At 41.9% G+C, this 24,724-nt stretch overlaps 1 protein-coding gene across 4 annotated transcripts in view; it reads left to right on the plus strand.

The window, feature by feature from the left end:
• LRRC38 (leucine rich repeat containing 38) overlaps positions 1 to 23,749 on the plus strand; it is a 69,299-nt gene extending 45,550 nt beyond the window's left edge. Inside the window, exons 1-3 of one of the 4 annotated variants that reach the window (XM_075113673.1) lie at positions 5,161 to 5,954; positions 20,593 to 20,660; positions 23,321 to 23,749. In XM_075113673.1, coding sequence (XP_074969774.1) covers positions 5,204 to 5,954; positions 20,593 to 20,660; positions 23,321 to 23,398 — 897 coding nt within the window. In that variant the 5' untranslated portion in view covers positions 5,161 to 5,203 and the 3' untranslated portion in view covers positions 23,399 to 23,749. Of the gene's footprint in view, positions 1 to 117; positions 245 to 5,160; positions 5,955 to 20,592; positions 22,979 to 23,320 lie in introns of those variants that run through there. The other 3 variants (XR_012663685.1, XM_075113672.1, XR_012663683.1) reach the window with 3 other exon arrangements.
• Positions 23,750 to 24,724: the final 975 nt, after the last annotated feature.

Raw genomic sequence — 24,724 nt, forward strand, 5'->3', positions numbered from 1 at the left:
CAGCGACAGCAGCAGGGAAGGACTGGGCGGGTGTAATAGAAGCTTCAGTTCACAGTTTCTATCATCTCACAAATTGTAAGGCAAGGAACATACCATTTTTCTCTTTTGCTTTTTCAGTCCTTCTTAGATGTAAGATCAGAGGGAAAACTGTCCAAAGGTGCCCCTTGGCTGCCTTCATGAAAACATGCCTGGTCATAGCAGGGGAAGATTTTCCTCAGAAGAAAAAAGCACTAAAGCCAAAGTGGTAAATATCTGAATAAAAATGGGACTTCTGCTCAGAGATGTTGTTTAGCACTTGATTTCAGTGTTCAATTGATTAACATACTGGTAGTTATTCATGCTTGAACGTTGGTTCCCATGACACATTGCTAATGGACGATAATGAGGAGGAAAACCCTTTGCAATCATTATGTGCACCTGGTACAGCAGCCTCAGACATGACATGTACCTTAACTCAATGAAGCATAAGCCTGGAATAATAACTTCATGGAAAAATATGCTCAATTAGCTCTTCAAAAGTATGAATGAGGATGGGCAGTTTTCAGTTTCAGTCTCTTTAAGGATTTATTGGCTGAGATCTGAATCTTCTGTGTGTGTCTGTACCATGACTACTCTTTCTTTTTACTTCCATTACTCAGATTATTTTGGGAAGTTTTGAGAACTTTTAGGAAAAGGGCTGGAAGTTTCTAAGGGAAAGATGAAACCTCTGTCATTCTTCCACAAAGCCAGTTCTTACTTTACTAGGCAAGGAGGTGAATGGCTTTTCTGTTAGTTTCCTACTGCTTGCCATGATAAATGATATGACATGATAGTGTGCCATTATACTGCAAGCACACTAAAGATCCAGGACCAGGTGGCTTGTCACCCTGTTTTATTTTAGAGGTTTCTGTTAGTAGTATTCTGAACAGAAAAGTGAAGGAATGGAAGGCCAGATCTATGTTGGTTTAGTCCAAAGCCTGCCTACTGTTGTGCTTACTCAATTCCTACAACTGGGAGGTATGGAGAGAAATTGGTCTTGCTTCCTCATTCTCCACAAAAGGATTTGACACACATTCCTCCGTAGTTCCTTGATTATGAAATTGCTACCCTGTTTGTTTTACAGGCGTGTTTTTCAAACCCATCCCGTCCCTCTTGCCGTAGGGAGGCCTGAAAGTCAGGATCATGGATAAAATGAGCTGATAGCTGAGATTTGGTCAATGTGAGATCCCGTCTGTGTGGAGAGAAGAATATTCGGGGTTTGTTTGGCATCAGTTTCTAATTGGGAAGCTTGTGCTTTTTCAAAACTATTTAAACTAAAATTCAGTACCGGAAGTATTTTTTGATAACAGGTGAGAAGCTATGAGGGCTTTGCTTGGGACTACTGAGGGAGCATAGATTATAAACAGATCTTTATTTCTGAGACTGCTCACTGGACCAATGTTGTATTTTACCATAGCGTCAGTTGAAGCAAACAAAGCCCTGACATGCGTTATCTATTTTGATATACTTTAACATTTAAACAAAAAAAAAGAATCCAGATCCAGTAGGTGATTGGCAGTCTGTGATCTAGTGTCCCTCTTACTGTAACAAATAGCCGGAAGGTATGACAGGCTGTGCAGGCAGAATGCAATTGAAATGGCAGGAGCGGCAGCATACAAGAAGTTTGTAATCTGGCTCCTCTGCCTTGTGCAATCAGGGAATTAGAAGCTTGCTTCGCTCCTTGCATTTGCTTCCCTTCTCGGGTCTATGCATTATAGAATCATAGAATCATTAATGTTGGAAAAGACCTCTAGGATCATCAAGTCCAACCACCAACCCTACCATGTCTCCTAAACCATGCCCTGAAGTTCTGTGTCTACTTAGTCAGGCTTGCTCTGTGACACCTCTGCTCTTACTGTATGCCTCTCTAAAAATAGCACATAAGAACACCGCCTGGATTGTATCTTTTGTTTCCTTGCGTGGAGTGATTGGGGTTTCTTTAATAGGCCAGTGGAAGAGGAAGAAGTATAGGTAAACTCTAGGAGTTTGGTAAAACTTGCTTATAGCTTATCAGAAGAGACCAGAGTGGTTGTGGAATGACCGCTGTCCTGCAGGGCACAAGAGGGTGCTGCGCACTTAGCAGATAGCAGGCTAAACCCCTTATTTAGTACTACAGGTTACGCTGACTGACTGATGCAAATAAAAGATTAAAGTAGTAAAGCTTTAATATCTTACTAGATAGAAAGCTTTGCAGAATCTCCTTCCTGCGATCCAAAATTGCCTGAAATGTCTGGCAAGTGAATGAAGCTTCAAAAAGATTCAGGAGAATTTGTACGCTGTGAGGGAAACAAATGAGGTGCAGAAATAAGCAGCAGCCGAGGAATGAATAAACCTGAACAGACAAAATGAAACAGGAAATGTTACACAGAGAAAGGTCAGGAGGAAACTCTCTGAAATCAAAGACAGCCAGAGAAAGGTGTCAGACCCTGGCAGGTGGCCTGTGACGGCAGGCACTGCAGCTGGCCTTGCGGAGCTGAAGATCAGTGCTGTTACGTGTTGGCAGCAAAACTCTGTGTGCCTGGATGCTGTGGGAGCGGGGCCGGTGTTTGACAAACCTACAGGGTACCTATCCCAAAATATCCACATCCTGATAGTAATCCCTAGCCTCCTGCCAGCCCCTTCACAAGCACCTCAGATGGGAAAGCTCCGCGGATTCTGGGGAGAAATTGCCTACTGCGTATTAGCGTGCAGAATAAGCTGTGAAAATAGCATTGCTTACCCTTCAGGAGGTACTAGGTAAAGAATACGTGGGAGCAGCAGAGCAAAAGGAAGGTCTGTTTCTTACAGAAAGGAGTGGTAGTTTTAGCAAGGGCTGGTGGAATTTTTAGGGAAGCCGAGTCCTGTTCCTACCCCTGTCACTAGCATGTTCTTGGATCTTTCACAAATTGTGCCTTACTGTCTGTAGTCTCCCATCTGTGAAATAGGCATAATAATGCTGAGGCATCTTTGAAAAGAAAATGTCAGAGTCTGATTCTGCACGTTTGATAAAGAAGGGTGAGTCTGCATAGGAGGAGCTGTAGGGACCCTGAAGTCCTGTGTATTGATAACCTCGCTCTGTAGAGAGCTAGATCATGATCGTTACCACAAGCTACCACAAGTCAGTCCTGCTTTCCTGTGTTAGGAACAGCTCTATCTCTGACCTAAAGCCTTGATTGAATTAGGGGCAGAAAACCAGTAAATTACAGCAGAAGCAAGTATTTGCAAGGTACAGCCTTAAAAGTTTAAAAAGCATCCATTCTGCATGAGAAATACCAGTTGCAGTTATTTGTTGATGCTGATTCATTGAATCATGACCACAAGAGGCATTTTGCATGTTTGTTTTGTTTTTTTATTCAGAGGTAGCCTATCAAACTTCCACTTCCACTGTAATTTAAAGGTAAATATTTTAAATAATCACCTCAGGAATTTAATTGGGCTTTGCCCTGGTGGTTTATAGAGGCAGCTGTGCCCATTTCTTTCTGGGTGGTGTTTTAAAAGTAATTCAGGACATGGAAGACACCTGGAGCAGGATGTGTGTTTATGGGAGGGATCTACAGGCTGGCTCAAGGCGGTTTAGCTAAAAAACCTATGAATTAGTAACAAGGTGTGTTGCAAAATGTGAGAGAGGGATGTTCAAAGGTATAACCCTTCCTGGCATGTTCATTTCCAAACAGCAGTTCACAGAATTGCTGAGGTTGGAAGGGCCCTCCGGAAATGATCTGGTGCAATCCCCCTGCTCAGGTGGTGTCAGAGCAGGTTGCCCAATGCTGTCTCCAGTTGGGTTTTGAATATCTCCAAAGATGGAGACTCCACAATCTTTCTGTGCAACCTGTTCTAACGTCTGGACGCCCTCACACTAAAAAAGAAGTGGGGTTTTTTTCAGATGGTTTTTAATCTGTGCCCATAGCCTCTCTTTCTGTCAGTGGGCACTGTTGAGAACAGTCTGGCTCCGTTCCCTCCTGGCAGTTCAGTGTTTCTACGTACGTACTGAAGGAGAGGTTGATAATACTGCTTTCATTGTTTGGGTTTAAGTGCGGGTATCTTGGGAGGACAGGCTGCCTTAGAAGGAAAGTTTTACCCTGTCGTGGATGAAAGATGCTCTGAATTCAGTTACGAAATACGACTTTAAATTGAGACTAGTGGCCTCTCTTTCACCTGGGAATGAGCTTTCCAAAGGTGTTTTGAGTTTGTGCTGTAATCTTCAGGACACGTGCACCCAAATACAATCTGTCTCTCTAGAAAAATGTTCTCTCATAGTGCATAGGTGTGGCCCAAGCACTAGAGGCCCATCTGCCTGCTTACGCATGTGCATAAAGAGGGAGGGATGGAGTTAAAACTTAACCTGGCAGCTTGCAGAGGACTTGCCTTTCTGGATGTGGATTGGGATGTCAGAAAAACACAGGTGCCTTGTTGCAAAATCACCTCTGCTGTCCCATGGGAGACAAGTAGATTGATTGTCAAATATTTCAAACCCCTGAAAATGAAGACAATCTCTTCAGTTTTAACTAGCTGAAGATTTGATCCGCAGTTTGCACTTTTATGTTGCCCAACAGACATTACCGGTGCCGCACTAGAAAGTAGCTGTTTTGGTCATTAAAACAGGAAGGAAAAAACCCCTTGCTTTTGAGACCGTATTCCTTGTTGCTACAGTAGATTGTTCTAGGGTAAAAGTTAATGAGTCATATTTAAATAATGTTAACATGCTTGCTCTAAAAGCTGAGAAGGCATCCAGAAACAGCACAAGTTAGCCTGTCCTCCTCTTGCTGCTTTTCTGCCCCACTTTACAAATGAAAGGGGAAACAGTCCTTAGCAGTCAGCCAGGATACTTCCCTCACCCTTGCATTTCTATGGGTGTTGGCCACCTTTATGTAGGCTGGTGCAAAGAAACAAAATAAGTGATTTCCTCAGGGTTTATAACCTGAAGGGCTTTTTAAGCATAAGCAGTTGCTGTCAGAGTCACAGGATCAGGTGCGATTTCCCCTTTGCTGGAATATACAGCAAATATGCAAAGAGGCTTTCAGCTTTTTTTAGCTCACAAAAGCAGGGGAGTCCTTTGAAAGATCCTCCGTTTGCCCAATCACCGCCTTCCCTTGCACTGTACAGCATTATAACATTCTGACAGTGTAAATCCTCACATTTGCCTCCCTCCCTCTTTCCTTCAGTCACTCTCCCTCCCCCTCCCAAGACTGCTGCTATCGGATCTGTGATGATATGTGATCTCCTGGATACAATCACACACACACACACAAGTACCCGGCACTGCTGCTCAGCTGAGCAAAATGTCCTTCTCTTAGAAGTGGTGCTCATCACAGCTTTCAAATCCTTGACGATGTTGCCATGCTTTCCTTTCTGCCTCCTGCCTTTTTCTGTCTTTGCCTGCCTGCTTTTCTTACCCGTGGGTCATTTTTGCCCTGCTGTCTGTAGCTGTATGGACTACCACACCATAGATTGCCGGGATCAAGGACTCCCAAGTGTTCCTAATCCATTTCCATTGGATGTACGGAAACTTCTTATAGCTGATAACAACATTCAGGCGATACCAGCTGATTTCTTTATATTTTATGGAGATCTAGTCTATTTGGACTTCAGGAATAACTCCCTCACCTCTTTAGAAGAGGGCACTTTTAGCAGTTCTACCAAACTGGTGTATTTAGACTTAAGCTACAATAATTTAACACAGCTTGATGCTGGGATATTCAAATCAGCGGCAAAACTGATAAAATTGAGCCTTGGAAACAATAACCTGGTGGATGTGGATGAGGCTGCTTTTGAGAACCTGGAACAGCTCCAAGTGTTAGAATTGAATGACAATAACTTACAAAGCCTAAATGTGGCAGCCCTAGAAGCACTTCCCTCCCTGCGGACTATACGCTTAGAGGGCAACCCTTGGGTCTGTGACTGTGACTTTGCCAATCTTTTCAGCTGGATACAGGACAATGCGTCTAAGCTCCAGAAAGGTAAAGCTCGGTGGCTTACAGTGCAGTATGTACATTCATTTCTCTGTGTGTGTGTCTTGGAGGGAAGGAGGGTTCTTGGTCAAATTGTCTGTGTGCTGCCTGCAGTGACCCAAACTGCATTTTGGTCAAACAGTAATTGCATGCTTTCAACAAATGAGTCCATTAAAATGATGTTGGCTTCTTTTCAGCAGCAGGTCCTCCTCCCAGTTAAGAAATAAAATTGAAAAATTAAGCCCTAATAATTTTGATTTATACACTAAACTTGCCTAGGCAGTGAAAGAGCCTTTTCAAATTCATTCAGCCCAGAGCTGGTTCTCTTCCAGACGTCATTTTCTCTTTGGTAAATACATTTTCTACAATAAGCCCTTTGAGCAGCTCAACATTCTGTGCCAGCTCCTTGGGGAAACTGATTTTTCTCTCATTGTACTGATCAGTTATAAAGCTGCTACAGAAGAGTTAAATCCCCATTTTATGCAACTGTGGTTGTCAGCCCCTTCCTGGAAGTATTTTGTTGTGATACCCTGTGTTTGAAACTCTCTTCAGTAGCTTTTTTTTGGCTCTTTTCATTAAAATAGAGCCGCTTCCAATATTAGGAATAAATTGAAATGGCTCTGGAACACCCCAAAATGCAGAATATATAATTCTGGTATTTGGGTCAGTAATTTTCAGAAAAGTAGGGGGGAGGAAGGAGGAGGGAGTACTAAGACTGCCACGTATAGGGAATCCAAACTCTTGCTCCACATTTCCCACCCGACCCAAAGCCTCTCTTAATCCAGCTTTAGCAGGAGATCATCTCACAGTTCATGCCTCCCAACAAGCACTAGGGCATAAACTCATGCCATTGAGCCGCCCAGCTGCTCGCAGAAGGCAAACTGCTTGGAGCATAAAAACTTTGTAAGGGCTACGGAGGGTATGCAGGTATTCCCTAACATGAGACCACGGAGTCTGGGTTGTGTCTGAGGGGGGAAGTCTGTACAGAAGATGGGGAGAGCTAAAAGGCTGGGGGAGAAGAGCTCAGGGGAATGGGTTGAGGTCAAACAACTGTTTCTTTGAATTCAGACAAAAAGGGGGGAAAACACAGTAAGCCTACAAATTTCCGAGGTCTTTTCTCTGCTTTCTTGATCATCAGGGTCTGCAGTCAGTTATTCAAGTTCTTCCTATGCTCATGACCTTGAGTAGCATTTTTTTAATATACTCACCTAGGTTGCCCTAAATATTCTTAGCTGTAAAACAGCTGTTTTAAGGACAAAGTCATTTGAGGAAAGAGCGTTAGGTTTTTTCCTGTCCACCTCAGTGAAACTTTCATCTGGATTCTTTCTGAACCAAACCTGGGCCTGTTCTCCCACCTTCCCTGATGCTTCAGCTGAAGTTTGCTCTGTTTGAACCAAGTATTTGCCCATCTCTCGTGCTAAACATCAGTTTACTTTCTCCGTGCTTTCCATCTCTTTTAATGAACTTCTGGCTCCTTCCCCTTCATCCGGACTGAGTCTGTTCAGTTTGAGAGTCCGGCCCAGCCCATCTCTCTCTTCTCTTCCACTCCATCAGTGTTTTAAAGCGTATCTGAACTTATGACTGGAAATTTCAATGGACTGATCTCTCCCGTAGTATTGCTGCTGTTCCCCAGTGTCGTGCAGGCTTCCTCACAGCATTTTTTCTCATCCACAGTTGTGTTTCAGCCAAACGGCTAAAAAATTACCAGCTCATCCGGATCTTCCAAAATTTCAGTTTGACTTGATTTGGGAAGACAAGGAGGAAGGGAGCAAGTATTCAAATGGTTGGTTTTATCAGAGCTGTCCCCCCAACATGGCCTAAGCAAATGATTTGCATTTGTTCCCAGGAGCAAGTCCCCTGGTATCGTTGCAGCCAGTCGTATCACCGAGGTCTAGTGCATGGATCCAGGAAAGCATGTGGAGTCAGCGTTTTCATTGCTGCTTGTGAGCTGCTGCCACAGAAATACTGGCCGTCTCCCTTAATAAACTAGGAGAACCTTATTCGCAAAGGTGAGGGCAAAACTAAACCCAAAAACGAGAGGCTGTCTCAGTGACATTTTAAACCCGTATGGCCACAATTTGAGTGCCTTTCAAAACAACTTTTGGAAAGTCAGCGTAAAGCTAATTCTTAGAATTATGATTTGATTGCACTTTATATCCAGTTTTCAGTTTTTAATGATGCCGCAACACTATACCCACTAGCATACCACTGATCGCATTAGCATTACTTGTCTGGTTATACCTGTGCAAAGCCACGTTCGCCTGGCCTTTCCTGGGAGGGGTGGGAAGAGCAACTTGCTGGAAGAGTCAGCATTTGGGCTCCCTGGCTTCAGCTTGGTACTGCTGTAAGGCTGGAGACAGAAGTATTCTTGCAGCAAACACATCAAGATAAGTAGGGCAGCAGGCATTATGTCTGGAAATACAGCAAAAGAAAAAAATAGGGATACATTTTCAGGGCCCAAGAAAAGCGCTTAGTTATCTTGGCTGCATGCTTGCATGCGTTTCCTTTAATTCTGCAGCAGCTTAAGCATTTGCATTGCATGGCCTATACAAACGGGAAACAGCAGGAAGGGAAAAGGAGTTGGCTGGTGTTTTTCTTCTCTTGGTTTTCTTTAAGAATACGCTGTGATTAGCAGTACAGAACAGTTCCATGACAGATTGCGGTTCCCCAGCCTTTAAACGGCAGACTTTGTAACCTGGATTTACTGAGAGGGGAAACAGTGTGGAAGGGTGAATGACAGTAATGGTAATGAATGACATTGGCGATCCCCAGTCCTTTCATGAAAAGTGCAAAGCAGTGCAAAGAAACGAAAGGCTCAGTACACTGTCATGTGTCTTACGCTGGCTTGGGGTGCTTCAGAATGGGTTAGACAAGAAAGGGTACGCCAAAGCAGAACGGAAGCACGCTCCAACCAGTCCGGATGAACTGGGATCCAGGGCTGCTGTTTGCAAGTGTCACTGTAGCACAGCAGCCCCTCAAGATTCAGAACTGGTAGCAAGAAATCAGAGGTAAACAGCTGGGAGAAATACACTGACAGATTTAGGTTCTGGGCATCCATTTTGATTCCTCGCTTTGAGTGATACTTAAAATAGTTTAATGTGTCCTGTCTGCATGTCTGAGAGAAATCACTCAAGCTGTTAACTATTTACTAAGCCCAGCCACTGCTCCACCTTTTAATTTTAGCACTGCAGTAAAACAGCACGTTAGTCAAAGCTGCCCTTGTTTTTTGCAAAAGATATACCAAGTTTATTTAAAAAGTGGAATTTTGTCGATGTGAACTGACATCTCAATAGTGGATCCTGAAGTAATTAAGGCCTCTGGAGAACTCAGTGATCTGAACAAAAGCCATGATTCAACTCATTAGTTTTGCAAAAGCCAGGTCATTTTATTTCTGGCACGCTACCAGAAATAGCTTGTAAAGTTGTAACTTATGTTGACCTGTCTGACTAGCTGACTGTAAAGCCTCCTCCCAGCTGAGCTGCCTTTGCACATCTAACTTGTCGCTTTTCAAAAACAGCTGGGATTTGAATCATTTTACAGATCCCAGCATTTATTCATCTAACCTAAATTTCTAAGTAAAGGCTTAATTGGCAGTGAGTGAATACTCTCGCATGCCAGATTTGTGGGCAGACTTATTAAAGAAACTGGACTAAAAGTTTTGCAGTTAAACTCAGCATTTTACCTACAATCAAACTCAGCACTTTGAAAGAGCAAACATATTTTTATACTTGTAAAGAGATATTAAAACCAGCAATTTAATCCTACTCCAAAGCCAAACTACAATTTTTCCTCCTCTGATTTGGTTATTAATTGATTAAAAGCAAGTTACTGTGTGTAGTGCAGAGTAGACAAAGGAACTGTGAAGGTCAGTGAAATGGTGATACGTGGAGAATATGTAGCAGTTGTTGTTTTCCCTAGAGAAGACCCAAGTGTTCACCATGGGTCAAAATGGTTCCATTATAAAACGTACAAGGATTTTCTGTAGAAGGATGTTTGAATTTTATAGGCGTTTGTTACACCTGGATGGGAGCGTGGTGGCCAATGATTCATATTAAAGGCTTCCCGTTAGGATGAGCATTGAGATTAAGGATACTGGATAATTTTTTGGAAATAGAAAAGTTGTGTAAGATCTTTGTCCCTTCAAAGATAGGTGTAAAAACTTTCATGGAAGGTTTTACTCCGTGGGGGGCCTGCAGACTCTTAGAACAAAATATAACTTGACAGAACTAAGGTCTAAGTTGGTCTTAAATGTTTTATTCAAAGAATTCAAGGAAATCAGATATCTGAGGTGTATGCTATTATGTTCTATCCTCTGCTTGTCTGTATTTGACCCATCTTGAATTTTACAAAAAGCGATTGAGAAGGATGAAGTTCTCTCAAGTGAGAACTGAAGAAAGCAGAGGAGGAAGATGACAGTTTGTTTGGACTCTGGCAGAAGAAATTAAGAAAAATATTAATAAAAGCAAGAGAAGTACTGAATAAAGGGGAGGATGGGTATGGGTTGAGTTAAATAATTTTGGGGCATAATGTTTCAAACTTTTGAATTCAGTAAAGTCTAAGGAAATTTGGCATTCTTTTTTTGGGATCAAGGGTCACTTTTGAGCATCTTCTGCTTCAACAGGAGCTGGAAATCCTACAAAATACACTCAGTAATTTCTCATATTTGCAAGGGCTTTCTTCTGCTTTCAGAGCTTGTTCTGTATCACATTTTATCTTGGCTGAAAATACACTTTTCCTTTCTTACCTCATCTCTTCACCTACTTTTTTTAGTAATACTGTTTGAAACTTGGGTCATCCAGCAAAAGGTGGTCGTTGGTGCACCTGGCCTACAGAACTAAGGTTTACGAACGTTTCCGTTTCAGTGTTTAAATACAAATGGCTTTGATGCAATAAGTTTTCAGTGAAAGGTGTTGTTCAAAAGTAGTGCGTAGCACTGCCAAAGGCATTTCTTGAACCCCTCTGAGGCATCTCGATGAAGGGATTGGATTCAGATAAAAAGCATGTAACAATGAAATACAAGTAGTCTGCACTGGCTGCCTTGAAGCGCTTTGTAGAGGTCTCTGTGGCTGATTTTTACTTTCTGTGAACATGCTTTGGGCAGCTGTGCCTGTGACCTTGTTTGCTAATGACTAATGCATTTTTAACATTACTTTTAATTAGAGTTTAAGTATTCCTTAGAGTGTGACTGTAGTGTCTCCTTTCTGTCATCTTGCCCTTATTCTGCTTTTCTTTTTTTCTTCTCAGTGTCTTTGGAAAAACCTTTTCAGGAAGTTGTGTAGAGTTTCTGGGATTGTAAGAAGTAGTCAGTGTCTCTGCTTTTTGTGCTACATGCAGTGGTGTTTTCTCAACCTCTTGTGTTTAATACATGCTCTAAGTTCCCCACTATCCATTACAAGAATGAAAAAAAATTGCTGCCCTCTATTAAAACGGTATTAGAAAGACTTTTAGCAATTTGATGAGAAGGTTTAGGCTGAGCATTTTTGAGTAGCCTGCGTATGCTGATATTTCCAGAAAGACTTGAAAAATCCATTCGGAATTGGTCAGCAAGAGAATTCCAGATAGACTTGTGCTGCCTGTGTGATAAATAAAGGGAACAAATGTTCTGCATGTTTGGAATTAAAGCAGCACAAGTTTAACTGAGGATCAGTGCTCAGTATTAGACCTCCCTGATACAGATGGGATTAGCTGGCACAGTGTCAGTGCACCGTCCTCCTGCATGCTAACGCTTACGTTCACACCACTAGAAGCAGAACTGGTAAGAGAAGCCTGAAGAAGACAGAAATGGGTCTGCTTGCAGAGCTGTAGCCAAAGGTAATTGCTGAACTCCACTGGAAAAAAAGTTCATTAGTGGCAGCAAACCCCACGTCGCAACACACAGGCTGTAGTTAGGACCATGTTTTCCTCTTCACTTGGTTAAATGCCGCTCCCCGTTGGAAAGTTGTGTGCACAAGGCTACACATTTTTAAGATACTCAAAGGAGTTTTTAGTGCCAATACCGACACAGCTGCTGTTCAGCTACTTTCAAGACTTCTGTAGCTAGTACCTCCTCCTACGGCTGAATAGGTAAATCCTGCTGAAGTGGCATATTTCCAGGTAAAGACTGTTGATGCAAAAGAATAGGGGAGAAGGATGGCAGTGAGAGGAGGTAGAAAAAAGCAAGAGCAGGTGACAATGAGACTGTAAGCAGCCTTCTGGAACAGGAAACTCAGGCTGAGTCCAGTGCTAAAAGAAAGCAATTACGGGATTCAGAAGTGAGTCAGTATAGTGAGAAGACTGGAATGATTTTTTGTAAGCCTGTTTGGAAAGATTGTGCCATGATTATCTTTTGCTTCTCGGGCTCTTTCTATAATCCCATTCCAATCTAAGATCTATTACTAACCATTTTTGTAAATAAAACAATGTCTTACTTCACTAGTCCAGGCCTTTATAGCAGCTCTGGGCTCACTGAAAATGTTAAACAGTGTCTTCAAAGCAAAGCATCATAATTACATGAGAGTACAGGTTTCATTTGACCTTCTAACCTAACTAAAAGCCAGTGAAAGAACTGCGCATTTTATAAGTCCTCTTCACTTATCATTCTTTATCAGTACCTATTTATTCATCTGCTAATATAGAACCAAAGGAAGCTTCAGCTAACAAGGACAGGCTGTTCTGTCCGTTACAGCCATTCAGTTCCTCCCCGAGTATCATGCACATGCTAGCACATCACTAGTACAGAACATAATATCTGTTTTTTTTGGAAAGGAATTAAAAGCCTTAGGACATTTCACATATTCAGCAGCTTTTATTCTGTTCAAGCAGAAACTTGTAACAGAAATTAGATTCCCTAACAAGCGCATCAAATCTGTTTCTATATATATGTATACATGTATAAATACATAATTTGATATCCTAGTCATTTTCAGTAAAATGATCTGACTGCCACTGGCTTTTCACTGTTTCTTCCATCTTAAAGTTTTTTGGAGTGCTTCCATCTTTTGCGGATTTGAAGATGCGGGGAAAGCATTTGCAGATGTGAACACCTGATGTTAAACTTTATATTTAGGCATGGAGACAAACTGTTAAGTACCCTCTAATGTTGATCTGTGAGTCTCTAGGGCACTTAGCCATAAAAAGCTTTATTTAGGGACCTAAATCTAGACTTTGGGGTTTTTAAGCCTTACTGTTCTGATAGCTTGAGGCTATTTCCAATGCAATTTCATATCTCTTCAGAGGCAATGCCTCTCTCACTGCTTGTTAATACATCTAATGGATTAGTGAGAGTGTTTAAGTAGACTAAAGAGAACTATGGCTGGAGGCAACATACCGTACAAGAAATAAAATGCCACATTTAAACATTTCAAGTCTGTGTCAACTACATTCAGCAACATGAGAGAACAGCTAAATTCCATCCAAAAGAGCAAATACCAATCTTAGTTAACAAAAAAAGAAAAAATTTGAAATAGCATATTATAGTGCTCTTACATTTATTGTATAGACAGTAATGAACATGTGTGCATGAAGCTCACTTAAATGTTTATGGCTTCAGATATTTTTCTGGATATATTTCCTACACATACCAGTGTATGTGCGAGCAGGAAGTTTCATTATCTCATATTATTGTGCATTGCTGAATGTTAGGGAACTATTTCTCTTGATACCTGTTTTTTGTGAACTCTACAAAGACCCAACAGAAATATATATTTTATTTTTTTTTAAACTCAGCATCTAAAATTATAGCTGGGAAATCTCGCTCTGAGGGTTAACAGACAGACCACAATATTGAGGTAATAATGAATTTCAGAAGTTCTCCAATAGAAGATATAGTTAGCATAGATATTAGAAATAAGCAAAGACAGAAATACACAAGGAGTCCTTCAAAACAGAGTCAAGTAGACCCAGAATAAGCGACGCCCCTTGCTGCTTGTCTTTAGCTGGAGGAATATAAAATAAAACTCACAATACTATTCGTCATCCATCAACATAGCTAGGGAAAACCCATGTCAGATCCAAGAGCAGGCAATTTCAGTGCACTCGGTGGCCCAGGCAGTGTGCTGGTTGGAAATTCCTGATCAAACAGTTTTTGAGTAACATGGTGGAATTATGGCTACAAAGTACCAGCAGAATGCTAGTGATACTTGGTATCTGGGTTTTCGTGGGTTTCTTGAGATGGGAAGATCAGCACAGTTATAATCTGGGGCATTACAGTATTGTCGGTATGTTTTCATTAATTTAAGCAAAATTATTAATTATTTGTATAAAGACAGGTTTCAGGCTGCATCCATTTTTGAGAGCTTCATTTTTACAGGGGAATTATTTCAGCCTCTGACTCAGCAAGAGAAGTATGCCTGTGCATAGTCCTTTACAGAAACAAATACAAAGTGTTTATTAGGATGGAGCTGCAGCTTGATTACCTACAATTTATTGTCAATGTTTAAGTGCTAGACTTCAGCAGAATTATGATCCTCTAACGGTAAGGCATCTTAGAGTCATATTGTTCTAAAACCTATTAGGGAATTTCATTGAAATAAACTCTACCTGGAACCCTCCTGCCTCACTACTTTATAAACACATGTATCTTTTTTCTTTTTAAAAACGTGCCTTCCCTTTTCATAGAATCATAGAATGGTTTGGGTTGGGAGGGACCTTTAGAGCCCATCCGGTCCAACCCCCCTGCAGTGACCACGGACATCTTTAACTAGACCAGGTTGCTCAGAGCCCCGTCCAGCCTGACCTTGAGTGTTTCTAGGGATGGGGCATCGACCACCTCTCTGGGCCACCTGGGCCAAGGTTTTACCACCCTCATTGAATATAAGGAAAAAAAATTTTTTTAACAGTCTAAATCTCCCCTCCTTTAGTTTAAAACCATCACCCCTTGTCCTGTCGCAACAGGCCTTGCTAAAAAGGTTGCCTCATCCTTCTTATAGTCCCCTTCAAGTAACTGGAAGGCTGCAATAAGGTCTCCCTGCAGCCTTCTCTTCCTGAAGCTGAACAACCCCAACTCTCCCAGCCTGTCCTTGTAAGAGAGGTGCACCAGCCCTTGGAGCAAGACTGTGGCCTCCTCTGGACCTGCTCCAACAGGTCCACATCTTTCCTGTGCTGAGGAGCCCAGAGCTGGAGGCAGCGCTGCAAGGGGGTCTCCCCAGAGCGGAGCAGAGGGGCAGAATCCCCTCACTCGCCCTGCTGCCCGCGCTGCTGGGGATGCAGCCCAGGGCACGGTTGGGTTTCTGGGCTGCGAGTGCACCTTGTTGGCTCATGTCCAGCTTTTTGTCTCCCAGTACCCCCAAGTCCTCCCCAGGGCTGCTCTCCATCCCCCAGCCTGTATTCGTATTGGGAGTTGCCCCAACCCAAGTGCAGGACTTTAAACTTGGCCTTGTTGAACCTCATGAGGTTCTCCCAGGCCCACCTCTCTAGCTTGTCTAGGTCTCTTTGGATGACATCCTGTCCTTCTGGTGTGTCAGCTGCCCTGCTTAGCTTAGTGTCATCTGCAGACTTGCTAAGGGTGCGCTCGATCCCACTATGTCATTGATGAAAATATTAAACAGTACTGGTCCCAGTACGGACCTCTGAGGGACACCACTTGTCACCGGTCTTCATCTGGACATTGAGCCATTGACTGCTACCCTCTGGATGCGACCATCCAACCAATTCCTTATCCTCTGAACAGTCCACCCATCAAATCCCTATCTCCCCAGTTTAGAGAGAAGGATGCTCTGGCGGACCGTATCAAAGGCCTTACAGAAGCCCAGACAGATGACATCCATAGCTCTTCCCTTGTCCGCTGATGCAGTCACTCCATCATAGAAGGCCAGGTTGGTCAGGCAGGACTTGCCCTTGGTGAAGCCATGCTGGCTGCCTCAGATCACCTCCCTGTCCTCTGTGTGCCTTAGCATAGCTTCTGGTCAGGCATTGGAACAGGCTGCCCAGAGAGGTGGTAAAGCTGCCATCCCTGGGGGTATTTAAAAGACGTGTAGACGTGGCACCTCACGGCATGGTTTAGGAGACCTGGTAGTGCTGGGTTGATGGTTGGACTTGATCCTAGAGGTCTTTTCCAACCTTAATGATTCTAGGAGGATCTGCTCCATGATCGCCCCAGTCACAGAGGTGAGGCTGACAATTTTTGTAACCCTTTTTTAACACTGTTTTTCTAGAATTCCAGAATTTTCACATTTCCATGTTAATTAGATGATCTATTCCTCATGGTACAGACCTGTATTTTCATCTTATTTTATTTTTTCAGTGTTAAGAGTCAAGCCTGTATAGAATCCAGCACCTGTCCCTTGACTGGGACTTCAAGGCATTCCCTTTTTAAAAGCAAACATTACAGCTTGCCAGCATAGTACATCTGCTTCTTCAGATGACGTAGCAGAAAGACAGAGTGGGTGACATTGTCCTTGGGACAGCTGGAGTTATTACACATAATGTGATGGCCCTGACCAAAATAACGTAAGCTATATATTTATAACACACTCACACTTGCTATTTCATTTACAGATTTGTTTGGTATGAAGAAGCAACTCTTTGAGCATGCTGTGGGAGCAATGAGATATATATAACTATCATCAAAGGTTTTCTTGCTGCAGCCAAGCACTAAATACTAAACTTCTTTGAGATAGCCTCTGCAAGAAGCCTGGCTGATTTTTTTTTTTAAGAGAATAAATCGAACAGGTTCTACACAATTAAAAAGAAAGAATCCAAGCAAACTATAAAATAATAATACCATTCAGGTGGTTAAAGTGTGTGAAAGTAGAGCGCTAAGGTTAAATGGCACTCTGCTGTCCTCTGGAAGTCTCGTGTGTGGGGACAGGTAATTTGATTGAGCCAGTCTTTATGCAACGGAATTGCCCAGAGGAAAAACACACACCTTATAATTAATACTGATCACTTTATAGAAGCCATTCTGTTGTTCACTGTTCATGCAGAGGGTATATGATGTCCTGGGATTACTTCCTGCCTAAGCAAAGACCAAAACTGGATCTATTGCTAGGCATGAATGTAATAGGACAGGTGGAGTCCAGAACACCACTTCTCCACATACACTGGATTCTCATGTCATAGGGACAACCTACTTTTAAATAATGTAAAGAAAGTAACACATTGCTATGGAAGGAAACAGAGGAAATAGTATTGTTTCTGTGCCATCTTAAGCAGACATGAATGTGACCTTCAGATTATGACGTTTTCAGGTAAGCAGTCAGAAGCTCTGGTGCAATGATGACTGCATTAGCTCTGGGAGGAGAAAGCCCTTGTGCCACCGGAGGTATAGCTGCTAGTGTTACTACTGTTACAAACGAACCATCTGTCCCAAATTCTCTTTGGAGTCAAGAGAAAACCTTCCATTAACTGTATTGGGTTTTGCGATAGTGTCACGACACAGCAAAGGAAAACATTTACTGAACAGGATGGGCTAATAAATGTTCCTCAGTCACTGGTATGTGCTTCCACGGAGCTCCGCAGGCCTTCCAGGTTGCTTCCAGCGCAGTTTTAGCAGACTGCTTTGTGTGTGGATAGGAGAGATCAGTTCATTCCCGTCTTGTTGAAAAGACAGGGCACACACAGGGTGGCTGAAACTATAGCTGGGAGCTAGCAAGGCCTTTGTACTGGTCCACGGTTTACGATGCTGTGTTTTGCCTATTGGCATCTGTTATTCTCAATGACTAAGAATTCTGTAAAAACTTGAGGCTAAGCTAGCACATTGGAGTGTCACAGAATAAAGCAAGTAGAAAATTCCCATCTAATCTATCTGGTTTGAGAACGTGACCTAGATTCCAGTACCCATGGCTACATGGAGAGGAGCTTTTTATTTCTCATATTATGTAATCCGACTCAAAATGATTACAGTACACTGATTCTCATAACAAGAAATACCCTCTAAGTGACTTGGTATGTTGCAGATTCTTTTCTATTTGTATTCTGTGTGTTGTGATGTTATGTGAAAGCATCTGGGGAGTAGGAATAGAGCCCACAGTCTACAGGCTCAGTTTTGATCCGTGGCAAAGCTGCTGTTGGTAATGGTAATGAATAAGTGGGCCCTTACTTTTTCACCTCTAGGATCCTGGGCAAATACTGCCATAACTACCATACTAAGTTATTTCTAGAAGCAAGGGCTGCAGTATGTAGAGCTGCTTAGAATAATGCTTTTCTTTTGGAGTCTGTTTTGCTCTGTCTCTTTTTATTATATTGTTTTTCTACTTCCCTCCTTATGGAAGGAAGCTTCCTATGGAAGCTTGGATCTGATAGTCCAGCTCATCAAGGCTGCTCCAGCACAGAGGTCATTTTAAGAGCTGGCTGGCAAGGGCACTAGAGAATTTCTTTTGCAGTTGGTCAAAAATAGAAAAAGTAGAGTTGTTTATGGTCACCTGTGCACTCTTTCTTTGGACATGCTGCGAGCATGGCTCAGCTGCTATGCAAACAGCAGTTCTCATGAGGCCTCAACAGCTATTATAGTGGTTTGTTTTACAGAAACACAGTTGCAGAGACTTGCTTTTTTCTTGTTCTTGCTACAAGTCAAATGGAATTTGTTTACGTGCCATATTCACTTGGACCAGGCTTTTCTGCCAAAATACCGCAATGATCTCCTCCTCTTAGCAAGGAACTTCCTCTTCAAATGAATTTGCGATATGTTACATTCATTCTCTTGCTGTTTCTACACAACAGCAGAAATGGCTTTGGTTACTGTTAACATCATGTTGATTTGTTGAAAATGGTTCCCTTTTTAAAATCTGATTAAAAAGACACAGGCCTTGGAATTCTAGGCTATGGCTTTTCATTCCTCCCTTATTTCTCATGGCTTTGAATAGGGCAGAATATCCATCTGTGTGCCCTTTTGCTTGTTACTCCCATTAACCCCTAGAGCTGCTATTCCCAAGGCTTGATGAAGAGAAAATATGGACTCGGTGAACAACTCTTACTTCTTTCAGCAGAAGGGTTTGTACAAAGCGCTCTATCACAAGCTGTGGAGTGCAATAGTATGTATTTCCTCTAGCCATCCGTGCAGTCACAGGCGCACCCAAGTGCTTCGGTATGTCAGCTTGGATACAAGTCACAATAAATGTGAGTACTGCAGGTTCCAGACTTCCAAAAGTCTGAGTATGTTTGACACCATGTGGCTCCTCTATCTTCCGGACCAGTTCCATAGACAGGAGGTTTCAAAGATCTGCAAAGCAAGTTGCTTCACCATCTGGAATACATCTCCAGTGCACTCCGGGCTCAGGCAAAAAATGCAGCATGTATTCAGGTGCCAGTTTGGCTAGTGGAAACCATTCAGCCTTGGGCACACGGGCTGTTGTCCTGTTCTGCTGGCAGCTTTTATTACGTTGTCAGTGAGAGAAGCATGAGAAAGAGGGAAGGCAACAGAACTTGAGGCAAATTCAAAAGATAAGGATGGCTTTTAAGGGATCAAAATTTAGTACAATCATCATTACAAGGTCAAATAAGTCAGGGTGATAACTGGATCCATAGCAGACTTGGCTAAAACTCCCTCTCAAATCAACATACAGCTGGGCTGGATCCAGATAACCAGTCAGGTTTGCACCACTCACCTTAGGTGCCTGGGTTTAACAGTTAAATGTCATATGCCGTAGCTATTCAGCCACAAGACATAGGATTCACAAAAGCAGAGGAAATCTTATTGTCACACATTCCTTACTTAAAGTGACATAATGGTTATATGGTAGAGCTGTGTGATGGAGATGCCCCATACACTGTGCACACAGCAATGCAGAGTCAAAAACTGGGAGTCCGTTCTGTGATCATCAGCAGAGCCAGAGTAAAAGTGTATCAGGTAAACCAGCAGCAGTGCTCGTGTCATTAATACGCAATTCGTGTATTTCCCCTTTACATTCATATCCTTAATAGCAAGATAAAAGCTATCTTGCCAACAGCTGTACAGACTTAATTCACTTATTTGTTCTATTCTAGCCCTGTTCATACACTCTCCTGACTTTCCCCTGTGGTAAATTAAGAGGGAGCTGGGCATATGCAGTCAACTGTATGCTTTTACTGTTCAGTATCAAGCTATATTCTCACTAGTTTTTAAATCTGGATTTTTTTGCTTTCACTATGAAGAACCCAGCTCTAGGCATTCTTCAGTAATGCATGGAGGAATAATATCTGCTAGTCTGCATGTCCTTACGGCAGTCAGGGAGAAAGGGTGAAAGCAGGTCATAGACAAACAAGCATCCATTAAACCTAAGATGTTGTTTTGACTAGAAGAAAGACAACTGTAGTATTGGAACCACATGGAGAACAGTTGTATAGAAGGCCCCAAGGTGTGGAAGGAACTTCAGTATCCCTGTTACACTGTTTTGGAGTCAGAATTCATGTTCAGATGGAGTAGCTGGAAAGTGCTTCCATGTCTACAGATTTAGATGCATCCAGGGTTCAACATCCACTTTTTTAAACCCTCCAAATCATGGTCCTAGGTCATACCTGACCTCCTGGAGGACTGAAGGTGAAATAACTTAATTTCTAGGAGCCGCTCAAGGGGGGTTATATAATGGTTTTTGATTAGTAATAGATTTTGTTCCACTTTTTCCTGAATTTTCTACAAATTCGTAAACCTAGAATTAACCCTAAAACTTCCCTTCAGCCATTCAGTCTCTGACAGGAGCAACAGAAGGATTCATCAATATTCCGCTGATTTGTTTCCCTTTCCTCTTCTTTGCAGGTCTCCATGAAATCCAGTGTTCCCTGCCTGTAGAAAATAGAAGAATATTTCTGAATGAATTATCTGAGGTCAGCTTTAGTGAATGCAAATTTAGTTTGTCATTGACGGACCTTTTTATCATCATCTTCTCTGGAGTTGCAGTCTCCATTGCTGCTATTCTATCAAGCTTCTTCTTAGCAACTCTAGTACACTGCTTCCAAAGATGTGCTCCCAGTAAAGATGACGATGATGATGAAGACGACAGTGAGGACTGAACTTAGTCTATATACTTAAGTTTCTTTGGTTTATAAGTTACTAGATTATCAGCCAAAGTCTAGGAAGAAAACAAGTAGAGTAAAAGCTTTAAACATGAATTAAGTGAAATCACAGTGTGTAAGGATCCCTTGTAATCCATGGTGGTCACAGGTAGGAGTTGCACTTTGCATCTGGGACTGTTAGCTTTGCTCACGTATGTAACCTGATGCAATGAGACTGGGTTAAGTTCTATGATCCTTAATCAAACACTGCATTGAAATTTGGAGATTGGAGGAAAAAGGGGGAAAGGCAAAAAAAAAAAAGTTCCAGTGTTTTAAAAGACTAACTCACACCTTCCAGATTGTCCTGATGAGATGCAGATTCCTCTAAGCTTGTTCTCGATGCCCTTCGAAACGGGCTGGCTAGATGGAGGCATTTCAGCTGGAAAATGTGGAAGCAATTTAAAATAGTGTTCTTCCTAAATCTAAGTAGTGGCAGAGTCTATTAAGTTCGAACAACTTTAGAAGTAACATAATGCAATTAAAATGATTCCTAGAATTATAGAAAGCATTACAGGAAGGCTGGCATTTTCTCTCTACAAATGTTCTCTATAAACATTCATCCTCCATTTAATGACAGCAGTTGCAGGCATCATTCAGCCAAAAAAATTTTTTTCTATAAGCGAATACGGTTCTAGGTGTGAGTCATCCACTGCAGCTGCCTGGCACCTCTTTGGTCGTGGCACAGATACTAAATATAACATTCTTTTGCATTTTTAGATGCAATGAGGTAAAGGATTTCCCTCCCCTGTAATGCTAGACACAAGTAGCTGTTGCAGTATCCAGTCCATTTAGTTATTTTAAAACACTAAGGGCTATATTCTGCTCCTGATTATACTAGAGTAACACTGAAGTGAACACCGTGATCCAAGCCGGCAACTGTATAAACAAGAGTGGAATCTGGCCCAAGAAGTTTCTGACTGTGTTATAGATGTGTCAGAACTTGAGCTCTTCTATATAATGGTAGATATTTTTGTTAAAATTAAAAAAGACATTTATTACAAGAGATTTTTGGAATAGTGCTGGACAGCTTTTTAGGATAAGTATATTTTTAAAATATTTGTAATGGAAATATTTTTTTAAAGCTCTGTGTATTTAAAGTATTACCTAGAGTAGCTGTGAGGGCTTAACGTGATGAATAACGCAGTAATAAACAATCTAAGGACTGTATGCTATTATAAAAGAATTAGATCTGATAAAAAGTAGCATCTATTTAACTACTGTATATGCTGTTATTTCTTTAAAAACACTCTTTGGTTGAAGTATTGCCTTGCTCAGTTAATACGATTGGTCTTTTATGGACAGTTAGTTCCAAATCTCTTGTATCTGTTGTGCTAATTGTTCAGGCGGCCAGGAGTGTGTGCTAAGGGGAAATACGGTCCGGCAGGTAGGGTCCAGGGTTAGGACTCGGCACTCCTGGGTGTTGTCCCCATCGCACAGTGATGAGCTATAGAAGACCTTCAGCAAATCACTGTCTGTCAGTGCCTCAGTTTCACTACCTATAACATGAAGTTCATAAGAACTATTTATCTTTTTCAAGTGCTTTGAGATATGCGGGGGGCGGGGCACTATATTGGGTCTGTGTATAGTGACTATATATGTTAGGCTGAAGCAGAAGTTATGCAGGAGGTCTAACTGGATCTCATATCAGTATGACTTCACTGACATCAGGGGAGTTACTCCATTGGCTAACAGAGTTTGCAGTGGAGTTTGCACCATGCTGAGGTCAAAACCAGGACAAGAGCATTTATTTCTGTTAGCTCTACGGCTTATTCAATACGACTTAATGCTACCACTGTTAAGATTATTATTTCTGAAAACACATTGGAACAGAATTAAGTAGGACAGTAAGAGGATATTCTGTATCAATACTGTCTTATTCTATTCTGATTCTTTCAAGAAAAATGAAATGACATGATTTTCACTGTGTAGTGCCATGATTATAAATAACACAAATATATTTATAATTTCAACATGGGCTTTCATGTTTATTTGTATGTGGGTATGAAAAAAAGAGAAAAACCGTGCCTGATTCTCTCGTCATTTCTAAGCGGGATTTTGCAGTATGGTTAGAAATATACAACTTGTTGCCCGGTGCCGTTCATGAGCTACGCTGCCTTTGCAACCAATACGGGTACGTTATCAACAGTTTTATATTTAGAGCTGTGCAAATTGTACAGTCCTGGAACAAGAAACTGGGTCACGCTTTTTTGTCTGCGAGTTTTATTATGGACTCAAAACTTGCAGCCGGTTGGCAACATGATTTGTCCTACCAAACTTTTCAGAGAGACAGCAGTGGATGTTTCAGCAAATGTCTGCCCTCCCTTTGGTAATGAATTTATGCTTTTGTTTCATTGTCCTGTAAGGCTGAGTAGTTTTGCAGAGGTCACATCTCAAACTCAACTATTTTGACTGGGTTCTGCTCTTACTTGCAGGTTCATCCTACCGTGGTGCCTCAAAATGAAGATCTAGATTTGTTAATAGCTTGTAGCTTTTTGTTCAACCCAAAATAAAGCCCTGAAATCACTGATTAAATTTGGAGCTTAGCACCCCTCAGAACAGCAAGGAACAGACCAAGCTGACACCCACATAATCCAGTGCAAGCCGAAGAGCAAGGCTTAGTAAAGCTTTATTTATGAAGCTGCCATTCTGGATACTCCACCACATCAAAGTGATTTTGCAAAGTATGTTTTTTTCCGGATAAAAAACTTTAATGATATTTTCCCCTACTGAGTAATGCATATCGCATAAGTACTGACCTCATCCAGTTAGTAATATTTGTTCATTGTAAGCATCAGCAGTTACCTACTATTAATATTGATTTTGCATAATTCTAATTGCTAGTAAACAAGACAGTACTTGGATTTAGTTCTTACTGGGGTTTTTCTTATTTTATGTAATCTTCAGAGCAAAACATCCTCCTGTTGGAATATTGCCAGAACTAGTGATCACCATAATGATCCCCTGCAAAACTTTTGAAAGGAAATTTCATCGTGAATAGAAAGTGGCCTGAAGGCTGCATTATTATGGCAGTTGTACCCCGGCAAAGGTAGTAACATGGAGGTAATCCCATCTCCGGCTTTGTGGACGTGGGAAGTGTTCCCGTGCGAGGATGCTTCTGTAGGTGGCATCCAGTGAGTCTGCACTCCCTTCTCAGGCTGCGGTAACCCCCATCAAGATTAGTGAAGTTACAGTGGTGCCAAGTGTAAGAACTGAATTCAGCTCCCTGTGCAATACATCTCTAGCTCAAGAAGCGATTATAAATGTGCAGTAGCAAGTTTGTCCTCATTTACCAATTTCCTTCTAAACCAGCTTTACTTTAGTGGTGGTACCTCTCACTGTCAGAAATGAGCAGACATTTTACCTGCTTCAAGGGGAAGGGAAGGTACCATGCGTGACCCAAATAAAATGTTGCAGGCTCAAAGGGCTAGGAAGCAGCTGTCACGTTGCCTGCGGATGTGTCTCCTTGATGAAATGCTGGATCTTGGTATGTGCGAGGATCCAAAAAATGTGCAAGAACGCAAATCTGCATAATTTAATTGAGATAGAGTTTGACCTTTTGGAAGTGTGCGCGTTGGTTTAAAAAACTCTAATCTACAGAATATTAAAGTAAAGATCAGCTGAAGCGACTGTCCAAACCTAGCATTTCATCCTCAGCAAGCAACTTTTTGAGGCAGCTTCAGTCCTGCTGTGAGTCTTACTCAGATATGAATATTAATGGATCATTTTTTAGAGCAGCATAAAAATGCATTGGGAAAGTACCTTGCAGGGATAGTTCTGGAAGCTCATAAAGAGGGGCATACTGCTTGCCTGCCTCAGGGATATAGTAGAGGGTGAAC

This window comes from Phalacrocorax aristotelis, chromosome 19, assembly GCF_949628215.1.
Source record: "Phalacrocorax aristotelis chromosome 19, bGulAri2.1, whole genome shotgun sequence".
NCBI classification, from domain to species: Eukaryota; Metazoa; Chordata; class Aves; order Suliformes; family Phalacrocoracidae; genus Phalacrocorax; species Phalacrocorax aristotelis.